Consider the following 20,322-nt stretch of genomic DNA (forward strand, 5'->3'; position numbering starts at 1 on the left):
AGCTCTTGGGTGTTTTTACAATGACATCTATGGAATAGAAAGATACAAAGGTATCAAGGATAAAAAATATTAGATATAATAAAATATAATAATGCATCAAATTTAGTGAGCCATACATGGATAAAGGCCAAAGGTAAACGCCTATAAGAATCTATGGTAAATAGTCTAGCAATAACACACAAATCAAATAAGGGTGGGTGTGTAGGGATCAAATAGATATCACAAAATGAATGTCCAAACCTTAACCAACAAAGCATGAATAAAATGATGGATCTAAAACCTAATTGAATATATAAAAATACAACAATCCAAAATAATAAATTATAAAGAAAATAAAAAAAACCTAGAGTAAGACCCTAAAGTGGTTGAATTAGTATTGGGTTTTGTAGTCACATAAATCTGTCCAATTTAATTAAATGAATATTTCCTATTTATTTGGTTGAAAATCCACAAGCCATCAATTAATTAAATTAATATTTAATTAATTCATCTTCAAACATTCTCCTATTAATTAAATAAATTATTCAATTTATTTTAATTCATTCATTCAACCAAATTCACAATCAATTAAATGATAAATCATATTTATTTCATTTAATCCCCTATTCCTCTTTAAATAAATTAAATAAAACATCTACCCCCCCCACTTGCATTTTCCTACAAGTGCAACTTGCACACATTTATTGAAATAAATTTATTTATTTTAATAAAAATACTATTTTCCCTCATCCACTAAATCCACTTGCAAGCTTAAACTTCTTCTAGATTCTTCTAACCCCTTCCTAATTAGCCTAATCCATCCCCTAATTATTGTCACATTCCTAAGCAACTTGGAGTCACTTCTCAAAGACTTCAAAGGTCTTTGAAAAGCATTTAATGCTTTGTGTGTTCAACAATTTAACCTCCAAAGTCTTCCAAACCACTAATGGCTCTTACATGACCATTAATGGCTCTTACATAACCGTTTATGGTTATTTCAACTTGTCTCCTCAAGCATTTATTGTTTTGACCATGTTTATCCCTTTTGCCTTTGCACAAGAGTTTATCCATTGGATAAAAGCTTTATTCTTTGAATAAAGAGTTTATTCATTCAACTAACCTTGACCTTAACTCCCAAAGTCATGTCAAGCATTTAATGCTTATTCCCTCTCCTCTCAACCTATCTCACATTGGCACATGTCATCCTGGGATTGGGTTGAAAGCCCTCACATGGATTTGAAATCATTCAATCCTGACCCTTGTTGAGATTGCTCAATCTCAACCATCCATTGCTCCATTTTTCCTATAAATAGAGCTCATTTCTTCATAATCTAGATCCTGAAAACTTGTATACATTGAACCTATAGGCATTTTAGAGAGAATTTAGCATAGCAATCTAATATCTTGTTATTTTGGTTAAAATCAATCATTTTTAATAGCATCTAGTACTTTAGCTTTTCATTTTACATTTGGAGCAAATACTCAAATCTCAATCCTCCATAAGCATCCATAGTGCAAAAAGCTGCTAAGAGCTACACTATTTTGGAACTTGGAGAGGAGAGGAATAAAGGAGAAGAAATCAAGAGTGTGTTAGGAGGCATTTGGAGATGCCTCATCATATTTATCTTCTTAGTTAGATATTTTGTCATGCTTTTGATATCTCTTTTGATATGCCTGTTTAGATTAGTTTTTGATTGATTAACACTAACGGTTTCTTGTGGTTGTGTGTTATTTATCATTGGCTAACCTTCCCCTTTTGCAGAGCATTAGGTTTAATACCATTAAAGAATAATAAAATTATTTTCTTTACTAAAACTAAGTTTGATGAATAAAACAAGAAATACAATCCCCATTAAGAAAGCTTCAATGTTTTTTTTATTTAATCACGCAAAAAAAACATGAATGAGGACTCTATTTCAAATCTAAGGCTAAAGCAAGATGAAGTCAGTATTTTGGGGCCTATAGAAAATAATCCCCCTAGTGCCACAAAACCCTTAAAAATATAAATGTAAAATAGCTAAATGTAGCTCCTTTACCATGTAAAGAGTGATGAGAGCTTTTCATATCCAAAACTATAAGGGAAAGAGACTTGTAATTGATGTTGAGAATGTATGAAGTGAATCATTTTTTGTATATTTCCCCCATCTTATAAAAACTCAAGAGGTGGTAGTAATGATAGGAAATTAGGTAAGGGAAAAATGGATGAAATTTTTTTGGAAAGTAGGAAAATAATAGTGTCAAGACCTATTATTAGGATAAACAAAGAGAGGCTAATGAGTCAATTATAGAAAGTATCCAAAGTAAAGTAATATTTTTGGGTATTGTTATTAGTTTTGACAACCTATAGTGAAATGGATTCTAAACCATAATAGTGAACTCATAAAAAACATAAGAAACCCATAAATATACATAATTGTAATGGTAAATAACACTCTATTAACAAAAGGTTCACATGTTCAAAGATAATAGGATAACCCTTAAGGAGGGAATGATTAAATTAGAGGTTGAAAATAATTCTATGGGGGAGAATTTGGATAAGGTAGTTCATATAAATAGGGAATCTATTAAGAATTATGAAATGAGCGTGAATGTGCTAGAGGAAGGGTTCAAGGTGAAGAATGATAACTATTTGGAATCTAAAATTTGTAAAAAAATATAAAATAAAAGATAAAATTAAGTTGGATAAGAAAAATAATATAGATTTAAAATTGACAAAAGATTATGTTAATTTCATGGTTGAGGAGTGAGAGGTTATAAAATTAACAAGTATCTTAGGGTCTAATTATTTTGGAATTTTGATATTTGTTTGTTGTCTATTGTTAGGTTATCATATCCTATTTTTGAGTGGGCCATTGTTGGTTTAAGATCAAATTCTCATTCTATCTTTCTATTCTAGACTTTTGATCTCTACCTAACTTTATCTTTTTATAAGATTTGGGGCCCTTTCAAAACCTTTTTACCTTCTATTAAGAAATTAATACAATATAAGAACCCACTTTAAATTTGTGATAGGTTATGTAATATAATTTGAAATTTGAAACTAAGAATAGTGATTTAGTTGACTAATTTAAATAGTTAAAATATATAGTTATCCATTAGTTTGATCATACTTTTTTAATTGTAGCTCAAAATCACAACATTGGATCTATTAAAAGTTTAAATATAAAACATACATTAGGTCATTAGTAGAATTTGGTTAGGTTGATCTATAACTACATATTTGAATCTTTTTATTGCAATGCAAACCTTTTTTAAATCAATAGAATTAAGAATTGAAAAAAGAATCTACACCTAAAATTTATTATTCACTTAGGTGTTTCAATCTATAATAAACAATGCAATTGCTAGCAAACAACTATAGGAGATTGTTAAGTGAGGATATGATCCTTATGATAATCTACTTCATTTTAATTCAATGATTTTGACAAAAGTAGGGGAGAAAGTTCACATAATTAATACATAAGATACTATTAAATTTGAAAATAATGCAAAGACCTAGTGTAAAACTATAATTTTGAGACATGTTTGACCAACAAGAAATGAAATCAAAACATATTAACATGTAATGTGCTATTATAAACAACCTAACAAAAATATTTTTTTATAATTGAATGATTTGGATAGAAGTTTAATTAGATAAGGATTTCTCATTATCCTTGATGATTCATATATGATATGGTTGTATAATGGTTGATAGATAAATGAAGTTAAGGTATTATCATGTATACTTGACTTATAAATAATTAGAAAGTTTTAGTATAAGAGCTAGCACATAACAATCAGTTAAAAGGGGGTTAAATTGGACCATGGTAAAATTTAAAATTCAAATATATGTGTCAAATATAAGGGTGTGAAAATGAGTTAGGTAAAATATGTGGGTGCATAAAATTTGAATTTGGAGATAAATAATTAATATGAGGAGTCAAAAATATTTGGAAATGGTTTATATTATTTATGTAATGATCAACTAGACAATAGAGTTAGTGGAAAGACTAAAATTGTCAAAATCATGTATTAAGATCAAATACTTAGGACACCCATACAAAATGGTGTATAATGAATATTACAAGTGTGGGTATGGACCTTTCACCACTACACATGTTAATCCTTAAAAGAAAATAAATAGTTGAATATTAGAGAAACAAAATATGAAGGCCAAGGAAAAAAATTACTGAAAACGAATGCACGCTTCTAGGGAAAGAAATATTTAACATTAAAAGTTGTAGATAGGTTTTTGATAATGGCTTAGACCCTATCCTTCATTTGTATTGAGGTTATGCGAGTTTTTTTTGTTATTATACCTTTTGGAATGGTTCAATATTTGATCAAACTTTCATATCTAATGTTAGCACTATAATCTTTGATCTTATTGTGAATGCATTAATCTAATTTACCTATTGAAGGGGTATAATTTAATTTTGTAGAGCCTAGGATCGCATAGAGGTTTCCTTTAATATTTTAAGGGAAGGGCCAAAGTATTTAATTTCTTATGAAGTTAAAAATAGAGCTTGAATTGATCTCTTTTTTCATTAACACACACACACACACACACACATACACATATATATATGGAATAAAGATCACTAGTGCAAGAATCAAATCATTAGCCTTCTCATGAAATATATGAATTTTCCAACAGATCTTGGATGAGAACCCTATTTTAATATGTTTTTTATTGTACATTTAAATTGAAATCCTTTCTTAAGTGTGATATTTCATGGTTGATATATTTTCTTGATCGCAAATTTTAAATGCTTTCACCAAAAGTGGTTTTGAGACACCTAATTTTTGAGTTAGATGGTGATTAGATGATGCATGAAGGAGGATTTCAATATGTTTAAATTATTATACTTGTTACACTAAAGATTCATTAGGTTTCTTAAGGAGAAGAATGTGTAATAATGGTAGATGCTTCTTGTGTTTTGACTCTTCAGTGAACTGGATACCTCAATGACAATGTTTAAGTGTGAGTGAAACTCCTTGAGTTTTTTATAACCATGGGTCCGACAAAGGGTTATAACATTAACATAGTGTTCCCATCATATTGGATTATAAAAGTTTGAAGGTATTGATATCTTTTTGTTCATAGTGATATATGAAAAAATTAATTACTACTAGTGATATTAGGATTCCTATAGAAAATATATCTTATAGCTCATATAAAAACTATTGAAAGTAAAAGAGATTTCAAGAGTTAGGGAAAATACCAACTAGGGAAGTAGTCTCCTTGTCCATGGCCTTATTAATAAATTGAACCATGCAATTAACAAGGGCATTAATGGGTCCAAGAACATTGCATCAAAGCAACTCAAAATTTCTTCATCCCCAACATCTCGTACTTAATGACATCAATTAAATGTGTTTATTCTTTTATGAAGCAATTTTTTCTCCCATTGAAGGTTTTATTATCTTAGTAAGGAATGAAGCTAAATCGTGTACTAGTCAACATGATTGATCTTAGCAATATTCCACCTTTATAAATTTTAGCCACCTAACATATCCTTAAGATGATCTCTTCGTGGGGGGTGAGTCTATTGAAAACCATCATTTAATGAAAATGTGTAATACTCATTTTCAAATATTTTATGCTATTATTTGTTAGATGTTTAATCCACTAATTAACAAAGTTCTATTTATTTAAAATATAAAAAAATCTATCCAATGATAATGGAAAGAAAGTAAATGAGGTTCCTGAATACTTTAATAGATTGTACAAGAACCCAAAACCCTCCTCCAAATAAGTTTTTATGATGATGCACATTCATAGCTGGAATGTTAGGGGCCTAGAAATGTCTGATAGAAAATATGTTCTCAAAAAATGGTGTAATAGCATCAAGGAAAAATACATTATATGTCTTCAAGAGATCAAGGTGGTGGGGTTTTAGGCTTACACTATGTTGAGATTTTTGTGGGGTTGGGCCATAGGGTTTCACTCCAATCATGAGAGGGGTAAAGGTGGTACTGCCATTATGGTTGGCCCCAAATGGGCTGATAAGATCATTGCTAATGAGTCTCTCCCTATCAAAAAGCCCTGTGGGTTACCTTTAAGGAGAAAGATTGTGTTTTGGTATTTGCAACATTTATGTTGCTAATGACTACAGAGACAAAGCTAGACTTTGGGATTGGCTAACAACCGGATTATTGAATGCACACTGGAATTTTGTGGGAGATTTTAACATGATTGAACATGGTGATGATAAAAGTGGTGGTATTAAACATTGTTGGAAGGGGAATGAATAATTTTTTTGGTCCAAGTTCAAAAGAAGATATAACCTGATTGATCCCATGGAGAGGAGGAAAGGCTCTTTCTGTGGTATTTGGTTCACATGGTGCAACAATCAAAGTGGTAAACAGAGACTGTATTGCAGATTGGATAGATGTTATGCAGATGCCTCTTTCTTCTCCTTCCTCCCTCAGAGGGGGCAAGCCCCCATCTATGTATCCCCTGCTAGCATCTCGGATCACTCCCATCTCCTTCACTATTGATCTCTCCCATCTCCTTCACTATTGATCTGGACCTTGATCCTTCCTTTGTGGTTAGACCTAAAAGGGAAATTGTCTTCAAATTGAATGTCTCCTTACTAAATGATGAGGATAATACAGATGTTATTTTGATGGTCTCTCAATTGACTAAATATTGTTTACCCCATCTCAGACCTAGGTAACAGTGGGAGAAACTTACTACATCCTGGAAAAAAATGTTTCAGATTATTGGAAAGAAGAATGCTATGGATGGGTCTAAGGAGGAATCCTTTCTTCAAACCAGACTTAATGAGATTGAATAGGATTTACAGAATAAGGGGAATGACCTTAGGTTGGAAGGAGAGTTGTCCTCAGTGAAGAACCTTTTAAAGGAAACTACAGAATTTTAAGATTAAATGGTAGAAGGTTAGAGCTCGGATGAATTGGATCAAAGGGGGAGATAAGGGGTCCAGTTACTTCTTCAATCTTATCAGAGCCAAGAATAAGAGAGAAATTATTGAAGATATTCAAGTCAACAACACAATCACTAATGATCCGGTAGCCATCAAAGAGGCATTCTTCAGATTTTACAATAGTCTCTTCTCATCTGAGCATGAGGATAGTAATCAGAAGGCCTTAGAAAGATGTTTAGTGTTAATCCCTAAGAAAATCTCTTGCGAGGATGCTAAGGCATTGATCCATAAGATCTCTTTGGAAGAAATCAAAGGTTTGATCAATTCACTAGCCAATGGCAAGTCTCCAGGAATAGATGGTCTACCCATTGAGTTATACAAGAAACACATAGAGTGGATAAGCTTGGAACCACTGGCACTTTACGAGGATGTTTTTGCATAAGGGTCCCTTGGAGAAAATATAAATAAGGGTGTTATTAAGTTGCTACCTCAAGGTGGTGATAAGAATCTGGTTAAAAATTGGAGACCTATCACCTTACTAAATATCTCATATAAAATCATTGCAAAAATACTGGCAAGGAGAATTGCTAGATTACTAGATAAGTTCATTTCTACCACACAGACTGGGTTTATAAAAGGTAGATATATTCTGGAAAATATGGTCACCAGTCGGGAGGCTATGCACTGGGCCAAAGTTGGAATTTGAGAAAGCATATGACCGAATAGAATGGTCGTTTGTTAGGGGAACGTTACAAGCATTTGGTTTTCCTTCATACTTTTGTAAATGGACATATATTATTATTAAAGACTCCTCCACAATTTTTGAGATTAATGGTGATATGTCTGAAGCTATCCCGTTAAGGAGGTATATCAGGTAGGGGTGCCTTATTGCTCCAACCCTGTTTGTCATTTTTGCAGATACTCTCTATTACATTCTAAGGGCCCCGGAACTTGGACCCTCTATCAAAGGTCTTACTCTGCCTAATGTTGATGATCTAATCAATGCTCAATTTGCTGATGATACTGCCTTATTCTTATCCCTGGCTGAGGATAAATTTGATAATGCCATGGAAAGACTTCATTTATTTTTCTTAGCCTCTGGTGCTAAGATAGCCCCCACAAATCTACTATTCTTGGATGGTCTGAGATTCCCCCAAATTGGATCACAGGTAAAGGGTGGCAATGGGCAGGACCAAATTATATTGTAAGGTATCCTGGTATTCCCTTTGTTATCAACCCGGCTACTCAAGATATGTGGCAATGGTTATACTCTAAAATTGAAAAGAAACACTTTAAATGGTAGACCCACATGCTTTCCCCTGGCTGGAAGAGTGCATATTGTTCAAAAGGTTCTTTCCTCACACCATATTTATTGTGCCTCTACTTTGGTGTTTGATAATTATCAAACTAATAAGCTTGGAAATATTATGAGGGATTTCTTATGGTTTGATGGGATGGGGCACAAGAAAAGACACTTTGTGAATTGGAATTGGTGTTGCAGACCTAAATGTATGGGGGGATTGGGTATCAAGGATATCAGGGCCCATGGCATTGCCCTAGCCTCCAAATGGATTGTAAAATCCCTATATGGCAATGAACCTTGGAAGGTGTTGATAAGAAACAATATTGAAAGGTCGGTTGTGAAAGGTAAAACATGGAGGGACATCCCCTTAATTGGGGATTATAGCATGAAAGTGTTTGGCTCCAGTGTATTTGCATCACTTTGGAAGGCATGGTCACATGTAAGGAGGTTACTACCCTCTAAGGATGCAATAGGAAGTTCTCTGGCCTATGTTGTTGTGGATAGATCTATTTGGTGGGGGGTGAAGCTAAATAACAAACCCCTTGCTTTGACCCAAAGCTGCTTTGCCAAGATATGGAATGATAAAGGTATATCCCTAATTAGTAATGTACTAATTGACAATCGATTTGGCTCTTGGCTAGAGATCAAGTCTAAATATGAGATACCAGACTCACAAAAGAAAACATACTCCTTCATTGGTAAGGCTAAAGGGTGTTTTTTTTCCTGGTAAGATCTTGGATATTGATTCTTTTCTGAAACAACTTAAGTGGTTGGATGGTTCTCTATTTTTGGAAATCTCTACTAAATAGATTTATCTGATGCTAAAAGAGGATTACTCAATCTTCTCTAGAGTTAATCAAGGTTGGGGTTGTGAATGGCCTAAGTCCAATGGCAATTTGTTCTTGATTTCTTTTGGCACTCCCCCATTGAACATAAAAAGTATTGTTTTAGATGGCTCCTTTTGTTAAGAAAGCTTGTTGTTGGCTCCTTTTTATCTGTTGAGGGTCTCATGTCTATTAAGTGTACTGTGTGTGATGTGCAAGAGTCCTTTGAGCATCTGTTTTTTGAGTATGAATATGCTCGTGGTGTGTGGTCTATTTTTCTTGGTCCTTCTCTTGTTTGGAATCACAAGCCTAGTCTTTCTTAGAGTAAGGTCCTTATTGGTTTTGTAGAGTCTTTTGACTTTAAGATGAACTAGTTCTAGTTTGTCTAGTCTTGTGAGGTGTTATAGTTTTTGTGGAAGGAAAGAAATGGAGAGGTTTTTTAGAACAAGAAGAGGAGGCTTACTGAGTTTAATAATAAACTCACACATTTCTTTATCATGTCACGGGTTTCTACTGTCATGGAGATATCTAAAGACAGATCTATGACCTTGATTTGTGAGGGTGCCTTACAGATCTACAAGGAAGATATTCAGTCTGCCCGCTAATTCAGGAAGCATATGGATAGTTTGAATCCGAAGGAGATCGAGGCCTTGACTCAGTACATGCAAAAGATCAATATTGAAGATTCATATGTGCTTCCTCGTAGAGATGAGGAGAAAGCCACAAGATAGCATTGAATAGGGTGGCTTTTTTTGTTACTTGTTGTATGGCCAATGAGGCATTTTGTATTAATCCCTCTTATATGTTGTTTCTTTTGTAATACTCACTCAGATGACTCAGGGCTACGACCTATTTTGTTATACATGTAAACAGTATATTGTATAAAAGTAGGAAATAGAGGATAAGCAATGCAAAATATATGTAAAGAGGACACCTGATAATATGTTGTATATGTTTTGAACTATTTTAATATCAAAAAAATATATTAAAAAAAAATTAATAAAAATTTACTAAAGAAAAACATCAATGAAAAATTTGGAATAAAAAATTTAATTTATATAGAAAAAATATTAAATAAAAGATTTTATTAAAAATTTAAAATCTATTAAATTGAAGTTCAATCAAAAACTTTTAATCTTTTTCTTTTATTTAAAAAAAAAAAAAATTATAAAGACAAAGCTGGTAGGTGGTAATACATCCTTGCCACTTGTAGGATGTGGACCACAAGGCCCAACATAATCTACATGTGTAGGTAATTTATAGTAGCCACATGGATTTATTTTATTTTTTTATAGTTCTAAAAAATTAAAAACAAAGTAAAGAAAAAAAATTAATTAGTTTATTAATTTTTAAATAGTGTGGAGTATGAACCTTTCACACTACACATGTTAATCCTTCTAAGAAAATAAAGAGTAAAATATTAGAGAATCAAAATATGGAGGCCATGGAAAAAAGACTAGAGAAAACTAACACGCTCATTCTAGGAGAAGAAAGACTTAACAAGTAAGAGGTATATTTTATAGTATATCATATTTTAGGATTAATCTGCATGTGTAGGTAATTTATAGTAGCCACATGGATTTATTTTAATTTTTTATAGTTCGAAAAAATAATAAACAAAGTAAAGAAAAAAAATTAATTAGTTTATTAATTTTTAAATAGTGTGGAGTATGAACCTTTCACACTACACATGTTAATCCTTCTAAGAAAATAAAGAGTAAAATATTAGAGAATCAAAATATGAAGGCCATGGAAAAAAGACTAGAGAAAACTAACACGCTCATTCTAGGAGAAGAAAGTTTTAACAAGTAAGAGGTATATTTTATAGTATATCATATTTTAGGATTAAGTTTTTTAGACAAACTCATTGACATATATATTTCATTAGTAGTGGTTTACATAAATCTATCTCTCATTAGTATAAATGATCCATTTAGTACTTATTATATCTAGGATAATAACTAGCACTGGTACCTTGAGGAGGTTCAAGGGATACACTGATAGGATATTAAATGTAAAACTTAAATGTATTTTAACATTACTAATTAGTTACATAATTGCCTTCAAGATTAATATAAATAGTCGAGATGAGAGTTAGAGTGCATAAAAATTAAGGAAAATATTAAAGGCTTGGACCTAACAATAAGATATGCTATATCCATTGATAAATTATATGTAAGATTATTATATTTATTAATATATAATATATTATAATAATAACATAAAATAATATAGTTTATTAATATTATAATATACATAACATTATATTATATTTTAATATTATTATTATATTAATTATTATATTTTAATTAATATTATATTATTATTATATTATCTTATTTTATCATTATTTTATTATATTATAGCATTATTAAATTTGATTATTTATTTATTTTGCTTGGTAATGGGCCAAAGCTGAATCGCTTTGACTGGAGCTATGAACCATTGAGCCCACATTTTTGAGGAGCCTCATCCTCATATTTGTTCAGCAATAACATCCTTATATGTCCTTGTGTCGGTGTGTCTTCCACACCCAGGCATCACCTTATCTCTCCATTGCCTATGTGTGGGTCACATGGGCCTCGAGCAGACTCGAACCCAAGACCTCCCAAGTAGAAGGCTTGCAACTAACCGCTACATTGTGGTGTCATTCCCATTATAATTTAAATATTATCTTATATTATTTTTTTATAATATTGTGATTGCGATATTATTATATTATAATTACTATTATCTTATTATTATATTAACTTTATTACAATACACATATAAAAATTAATATACTATGGTCCCATATTCTCTCTCCCTTAATTGTTAGGTTCTCATCCTTGGCTTAGTAGCTCCTTTTTTTGACTTTGCAGTAGCTTCTCTTGGTTTGAGCAATACTCTACCTTATACTTCTCATGTCAAAGATTCATCATGGATTGTTGTTTGCAAAAAGAAAAAAGGTTAGTCCCTTTCTTCGCAAAGATCTTAGAATGTTCCTCTAAGCCACGTTTTGGTTCCATGTCTGATTCCTAAGGTTCTGATGTAATACAGTTGTATTGTTTTGTTGTCTGGGTTACCTAGTAGTAACCTTTCTATTTTATCTTGGGTTTGTTGTATGTTGTCTAGGCCCTTCCCCACTTAATTTAATAAAAATAATCAATATACTATATTTTAATATTATTATTATATTATCCTATAATAATAATAATAATAATAATAATAATAATAATAATAATAATAATAATAATAATAATAATAATAATAATAATAATAATAATAATAATATTATTATTATTATTATTATTATTATTATTATTATTATTATTATTATTATAGGGGAAGTGTACCAATAGCTGTTATAGCCATGTTATAGCTAACTTTGTGCACCCACAAATTCTAAATGGTAGATCAGATTTTGATGATTTTTCTTTTGTTGTCTCCATATGCCAGACAACTGCTTATAGCTATTGTTTTGGCTTCTAGGTAGTAATGACGCACACTATGGGATCCATTACGCATACAAGGGTAAAAAAATACATATTTCGAAGTGTTACCCAATAACTACTTAAAGATGCCCCAATAATCGTGCATTTAAAATTGCCAATACTTATGCACAAATTACCCAATAGTTGTGCACAAATGGGCCAATTATGGAGCACAAAAGCTAAAAAGTGAGTGGCTATTATTACATGTAAAATTTATTAATGAGATTTTAGTTATCAGTTTTTTGGTGTTTTAAAAGTTAGTAACTTCGAGGTTGGGTGCACAAGGAATGCATGGTTATTAAACACATGGATGAAAATCAATGCGCTTCCCCTATTAATATTTTTTATTTTTTATATTATTATATAAAAAATCACCTTTATAACAATTCACTTTATTTTGCACTTTCTGATTACTACCTATTTGTAATAGGGGAAGAGCATCAAATACCATTCGTGTTCCAATACCCATTCACTCCTTGAGCATCCAACCCCCCAATTACCAACTTTAAAAAAACTAGAAAAACAAATAACTAAAAGCTCATTAATAAATTACACATGTACCAATAGCCGCTCATTTTTTAGCTTTTTTGGACCATAATTGGCCCATTTGTGCACCTTTAGTGATACCCATAGCATACGACTATTGGGGCATTTGTGCATGAGTATTGATGATTTTTAAGTGCATAGTTATTGGGACATCTTTAAGCAGGAATCAAGCGACACTTTGAAAAGTGTATATTTTGACCCTTCCAAACACAACGGATCCCACAATGTGCATTGTTACTACCTAGAAGTGAAAACAATAGTTATAAGCAGTTAAGTTGCATGGGGAGACAACAACAAAAAATCGTCAAAATCTTATGTACCATGTTAGCTATAACTGCTACTTATACGCTTCCCTAATAATTGTCTTTATATTCTTATCATAAAATTTTATTTTATTTTTTTTGTTTTTTGTTTTTATTGGTATTTGCATGTATAGAATTTCGCGATATAAAAATTTGTTTTAGACAGGTTTACTGTTCGTTAGTCCTACTTAAGGAACCTATTGGCTAATAATTTTCACTTGAATTCTATAAAGCTAGATAAAAACCCCTTCTAACAAAAATAAGTGTCTGAAAAGGGCGCCAATAATACGTGAAACTCTTGCAATGAGTAATGATTCACACTTGCATCCTTCCCAGCTTGCATGTTGATGCAGCTTTGACTGAGGAAACAAAACCGGAAAAAATAAACAAACTTTGGAATCCGGAGGATTTTTATAGAGGGAGCAGTTCGACGGAATTACCTAATGTGAACAAAAAAAACAATATATTCTTCCGAAAGACTTTGGCATACTAAAATGTCAGTTTTTTTGGGCACGAGTAAGAGGATGAGAAGATCTAGAACACTATCTGCAATAAGTTGCAGGCAACAGAAGGGAGGCCAATTTGGGGAAATGGCCAAATCCACCCAATCTTTGTTCTCCAAAAAAGTGGAGGCAGATGTGATATTCCCAACACTTTATTCCACTGCTCTTGCTACGCTTGTTCCGCCTTTATAGCCGACGTATTCTTAATACCTCCTCAGCGTACACATCACCCATAATGCCCAACTATTTCCACCTGTGTTAATTTTTTTCCTCCCCTGCTTTCATTAATGATGAGGAGGGAGGTCTCAGTACGACTGGGACTGCAACGACAGAGGCGTTGATTCCATTGCATTGAATTCCTCCTCTCCCACATTGTTGCTTCCGACATCTTCTTCTGAAAATCCTCTGTAAACGCCTCCATCTTTTTTGTCCGCTGCTGCCTGCGATTGGCTATGTTGCAAAGCAGTGCATGCCTTTGGAAGACAACTCTTTTAAGTGAGTGTTGAGAAATGAACTGGTAATAGACGGAGGCTATCTTTACGATGGGAAGGGTGAAGCTGACCATCAAGAGGCTGGAGAACTCCAATAATAGACAGGTGACCTTTTCTAAGCGGAGGAATGGCATCATAAAGAAGGCGAAAGAGCTCTCTATATTGTGCGACGTCGACATAGCGCTCATCATGTTCTCACCTACAGGAAAGCCCACAATTTGTCACGGAGAAAGAAGGTCTGTTCCACTTTTTTGTAGCTCCACCGGTATTCCTGTGAATATGGATTTGTGATTGAAATTAGATTTGATGAGTAGGACTGAAAGAAGTAAAATTAATTAAAAAGCTTCTGCTAACAACTGTGTGCTCATTCTTAACATTTTACAATCAGCGGATCATCAGGATCGGGATACGAAATCGTATATGCATAGTTCCTTGCACTCAGCTTAATGTATTATTATAGGGTAGAATTTTTTTGCTGCAATCGCATGCAGTCATTATAGGTGAAAAGTTGAACCCACTTCTCTATAGATCTGTAGCCCAATGCTTCAAAGTTGAACCCACTTTTCTGCACTAGATTTGGTCTTTTCCAATAGCGGCTTATTTATTACCAAAAACCTATGGCTCTAAAAGGAAGTTTCTAAATTTAAACACCAAACTTCTTTCGTTTGTTGGAAGCAGATATGCAAGTATTTACATTGCAGAAGTTCCAAACAAAATGATACGATACAAGACAACGAATTATTGGAGTGCATTAAGGAAAAGAAGATCTCTTCAAACTATAAGATCCGTGGCTCCTAAAACTGTTGTTTTTCCAATCGATTGTGATGATTGTATAGAGAAATGAGGCAGTGGAAACAGGCTGAGTTGCTACCAACACAAATATTGTTATATCTGGTATAAGAAACATACAAGAACAAAGAACATTATATGTGGGAACGGAGAAACTTATGTGAATGAAGACATTGGATCATATTTCAAGTAAAAGAAGCTCACAAAACATGGTTTTATCAGAGTTAAAGAGAGAACTTTTCAATTGTACGAGAAGCCCATAAGTAGCATTTAACAATTAGCAAACCTCAGTATGTAGCACTATAAAATATGACATTGAGCTTCATAAACAAAACCAGAAGCAGTTTGACATACAATCTCATGTGAAGAATATGCATATCTGTGAAACGCATATCATCCATTCAAAGTCTGCACTTTAAATACTGTTGAATAGTTAAAGGCCCATGAAAAAGAATCAATTAAAGCTGGATTGTTCAAGGAAAATTTAATCTTAGAACTCTCAAATAGAAGAAAATCAATTAGCTGGAAGGCATTGTTCTTGTGAAAAGTTAATGCTAATGGAAAGTCAAGAAAGTGACCACACAAAATGTTCGTCTTGTCCATAGCACTGTCATTGCTTAACACTCTCTTCCCTTTGAGCCACAATGTTCCTTCTCATTTATTTTGTACAAAGCACTTCTGTAAGAAGAACATGACACTGCCCAATGATCTTTTGAGCTATATCACATGTTAATATCTCTCCGAAAGTAGTGATTATGGTCTCCTACAGAGTGGAGAAATGTATATGGCAAAAGATTTTATAAGAATAAATGTAGGGAACAATTTTTCAAAGAAAATATTGTGCAAAAATGTAGTTTATGTTTTTTCTTATCCCATGTTCTTTACATTTTTGGAAGGGTAATCAAATAAAAACATTACTTTGGAAATTACTTTGTCATTCTGACTCTCTCAAAGCTAGAACTGATTTCTATTGCACTTCACAGACCTTCAAGGAAACTGCATTCTTAAAAATAAGGATGAAAGCAAATCCTATTTTCAGAATCTGCTAACAAGACAACATATTTTCAGGATGGGAAATCATTGAATCAATGAATAGAAACTCAAACAAATCTTAGTGCACTTAAAAAAGGGATACCAAGAAGAAAAATGATCGTGACTAAACAGAATTATGACCCCCTAAATATACAGGACTTCATGATATACTCATTTGTCAAATATACAAGCTTAGGTTCTATAGCTCAAAACCAAAAAAACTTTCATCGAGTTTTCACCATATCAAACTAAAAGTTTGCAGTGCCTCTAAAGTCCTCAAATCTGGAATAGGGATGATCTCCGCTATGCATCTGACCAGATGCAATGAGACTTCAACCATTAATTTTTTGTAAGCAGACAAATGCTTTTGCTCGATGAAGATATAGTTATCTTTTCTCATACAGTAAAGGGCAACAGAATGGATTATACCCACTAATGCCATGGTAGAGTCCAACTTTTCGGACCAGACCCTTCTTCCATACCAGTTCACCAGCCTCAACGATAGCCCAATGGAAATTCTAGTCCCCTGAACAACAACAATAATAAAAGCCCATAAGGATTGATTGGCTGTAGAGCAGTATCCACCTCTTTGAGGCATCACAACTAAATAGCAAAAAAAAATTCAAACTAGTCACACCCGTAGAATGCTTATTCAAATTTCCCAAGCTATCAAACTATATTTTCGACACGTGCTGCATTGCAAGGTGTCATCGCAACACCAGGAGCACCATAAACACAAAAAGGGCTAAATACTCGCATCTACAATTTTCAAATATCAGACTTGTACACTTGCCTGCTTAAGGACCCGATCCATTACCCCCTTAGATTTAAAAGAAATTAAGATATATGTAATCAACTTCAAGAAATATATAAATATATTTTACCTTGTCACCAAATGTTTTGAAGCAGAATTCTACATTACTTTGCATATTCTTCCCTAAACTTTACAAGAAAACAGTTGTCACCATAACAAGAGGGGCGGGAATTCAAGATTTAGAGTTTTGCAAAGAAAACTGAATTATCTATTATACAATGATCAGCTGACAAATCTCAAAAGAAGACAAGTTGCAAAGAAACTTTCACTGCTTTGAAGTTCAGCCACCCTTGAAAGGATTTTTTAAGCCCAATCAGTAAATCAATGATAAAGGTTCTCAAATGGTGTAATACCTGAAGAAAGGAAAAATTACTAAAAATTCAGCCACAATGTGAATTGCACGGTGATATTGTTTCATTATAAAATTGCGAGAAGAGACAATCAAAGCCATAAATGGTTTTTTAGATAGCAATTTACTGGAAGAAACAAATAAACATGAGCAAACTTTTGGAAGCACAATTCATGAACCAGACATACCAAAATTATAAGGATAGACAATTCTAGACAATAGTCAATGGATACAAATTTAGTGATGATTCGATGAAGGCGAAAGGACCATAACCACAAGCACCATTCTTAGATCACACATGGCATATTTTCAAAAACACTTGTGACATGTTTGTTTCATAAAAGATTAATAAATATAGCTCAAAAATTGAAAAACAACTCTAAGTCGTGAAAAATATGGGGTTTTAGCATTTTTTAGTCCCATTGTCAATCTTATCCACTGAAACAAAAGAACCATTGTAAAGATCCAACTACAAAGATTATCAAATATTATCCTTAGAGTTTCTATGTTTATAATGGCATTACAATATATTATGCAAAGAACACATACAAATAGGCCACAATCACGAGGAGACTGCAAATATGACTTTATGTAATATTAGCCTAGGCTTATATCCGCATGATTCTAGAAACCAAAATCAAGCAAGACAAAATAATTAAAAAAATGTCTATTCTGCAGCTACAATGTTATTTCTTGTTGTGATTATGCAACACAAACATTGTTAGTTGCTCCAGGAAATAACACGTACACAACACAATTGATCAGAGTTGAAGTTGATTTAAGATAAGAGAGCCTTTCTAGTAAAATCTGCACCAAATGGCACCTACACTATGACTAGCCACTAAAAAGGAAAGTATGTAATAATATGGCTATTGAAATGAAGCTATAGCAATGAGAATGAGAAAGGGTATTGGATGTCAACTTCCTAAGTTGTCTATGTCAAATTCCTTATTCTATAAATATAAAAATAATGCATTTAGTTTAAATCCTACTATATTCAACTAAGTTCAGCCTCTAAACATAGAAATTGATGTTATGACGTGCTATTTGAGGCAGATTCCTGCCTTCCCTGTTGGAAGAGATAGTTGAAACTTGATGCTACCAGAAACAAAATTACACATAAGTTAATTTTGGGTCTAACCATGAGCATACATGCTTAGAAATGAACCCTATAAATAGATCAAGTCAACATTCCTAGGTTAATAGAAGATATAATGTATTGCAATTCACATTTTGTCTTGCTCTGCTGAGAAGTTGTTTGCAGGAGAGAGTCAATAGTATATTGAATTTAGAGAAATGTTGTAAATAGGTTAGATCTTTTTTTTTTTATACCCTAGGAGTCAACACCTCTTCTGTTGTAGAAATGTGAAATACTCTAATGGCCTCATAATAGACTTCAAGTACCCTTGACCATTCAGGTGGCCTATAGGCTAGCTTCATGGACTGGACTAGTGCAGATAGTATTAACATTTGCAGCTAAATAATGCAGCAGCAAGCAAACAAGGACAAAAAAACAAATCTAACTTAGTTTCTAACATTTCTTTATATTCGATGCTTGAAAATACCCATAGATGGACTACTCGCCGAAAACTCGCCTTGCGAGTTTTTTCGCTTGGCGAGTATGTATGACTTTAACTCGCAGAAGAAACTCGCCGAGTTTATGGTGAGTTTTTCACAAAAACTAGGTGAGTTTTTTGCAAAAACTAGGCGAGTTTCAGGAAAAACTCGGCTGCATTAAAAAAAAGGCCCAAACATGTCAAAAATTATCTATTTTTTTTTGTTCAAGTCAGTCTCATTCTCTTCATCAGAAAATATACATGAAATATAACATTTAAGTATAAATATGTCTTTTTCCTTTCTTGTACTTTAAGTTATATTTTATGTATATATTGACATGATGTTTGAGAGTGGTTTCAGATCTCTAAGAGTTATAATGCAAATTTTAGGTTTTAGAAGATCTTTTAAATTTTCAGACATAGTCAAATTTCAGTAATCAGTAGGCTCCTATTAGCATTCTCTCAATCTCTCTATCTCACTCACTTTATCTGTCCCTAATTTTAGACCTATCTATCTCCCTATCACTCTTCCTCTATCCCCCTCTCTACCACTCTCCATCTCATTCTCTCCTCTCTCCCCCAAGATCTAGACCTATCTCTCTACCCCTCTCTTTTGCACCCTCAGACCCCCGTAAGGGGTGCTACCCTCAACCTAATTTCATTTTGTTCTCAGAATCTTATGTCAGCCTTGTAGTTCATCCAATTGTGAGCGCAATTGGAGCTTGTTTAAGGCCATCCACATGAAGAAGAGGAGCAAGTTAGCCCAAAAATGCCTCAATGACCTTGTCTTTGTGCAATATAATCTTCGGTTGCGCATAAGGAAGGTAGCGGAAGCACCAACTGGTCTAATTGATTTGGATGATATAGATCCTTACAGTGATTGGACAGCGTAGGAGCAGCCTCATTGTTTACAGAGGATGACATCAATGATTTGGAGAGGCAAGCTACGGAGGAGGAAGGGGGTGGATTTGGTTTCACACTGGATGACATTGAGGACGATGAGGAGGATGAGTCATTGCCAATGCCAGGTGCAACTAGAGGCAGAGCTACATCTAGGATGGAAGATGAGCCACAGCCTGAGCCATTCATATCGAGCAAGGAGGCACAATCATGCGACATGCCCACAACAGATTTCTAGGACTAGAGCCTCTAGTTCTACCTCTCCCCTACTAGAGCTGGGAAGAGGAAGATGTAATTGTATTGATGTATTTACTTTTAGTTCTACAAAAACTATTTACTATTTTGCTTCTAGCCATCAACATTCTTCATTAGGATGCAATTTTGTACCCAGTTTGCATTTAAATATATCTAGACTCAACTTGTTTCTTTTGTGTTCTCATTTATTGACTCATTGGATGCAACTTCTCATTGAATTTTGCAAAAAAATGCATTTCTAATTAAATTTAAGCAATTTTTTAAGTTCCTAGGTTTTTTGCTGAGGTTTTGCCGAGTATTGGTCAAGTTTTGGCCAAGTTTTTTTTGGGCC

The 20,322-nt window shown here is 33.1% G+C and overlaps 1 protein-coding gene across 1 annotated transcript; it reads left to right on the forward strand.

Moving 5' to 3' along the window:
- Window positions 1–14,347: 14,347 nt before the first annotated feature.
- On the forward strand, window positions 14,348–19,974 carry LOC131859356 (MADS-box protein FLOWERING LOCUS C-like). The gene is made up of 2 exons (XM_059212994.1): window positions 14,348–14,532; window positions 19,725–19,974. Exons 1-2 carry the CDS (start codon window positions 14,348–14,350, stop codon window positions 19,972–19,974), a joined length of 435 nt encoding a protein of 144 aa, XP_059068977.1.
- The last annotated feature ends 348 nt before the right edge of the window (window positions 19,975–20,322 follow it).

The sequence above is a fragment of the Cryptomeria japonica genome, chromosome 10 (genome assembly GCF_030272615.1).
Source record: "Cryptomeria japonica chromosome 10, Sugi_1.0, whole genome shotgun sequence".
Taxonomy (NCBI): domain Eukaryota; kingdom Viridiplantae; phylum Streptophyta; class Pinopsida; order Cupressales; family Cupressaceae; genus Cryptomeria; species Cryptomeria japonica.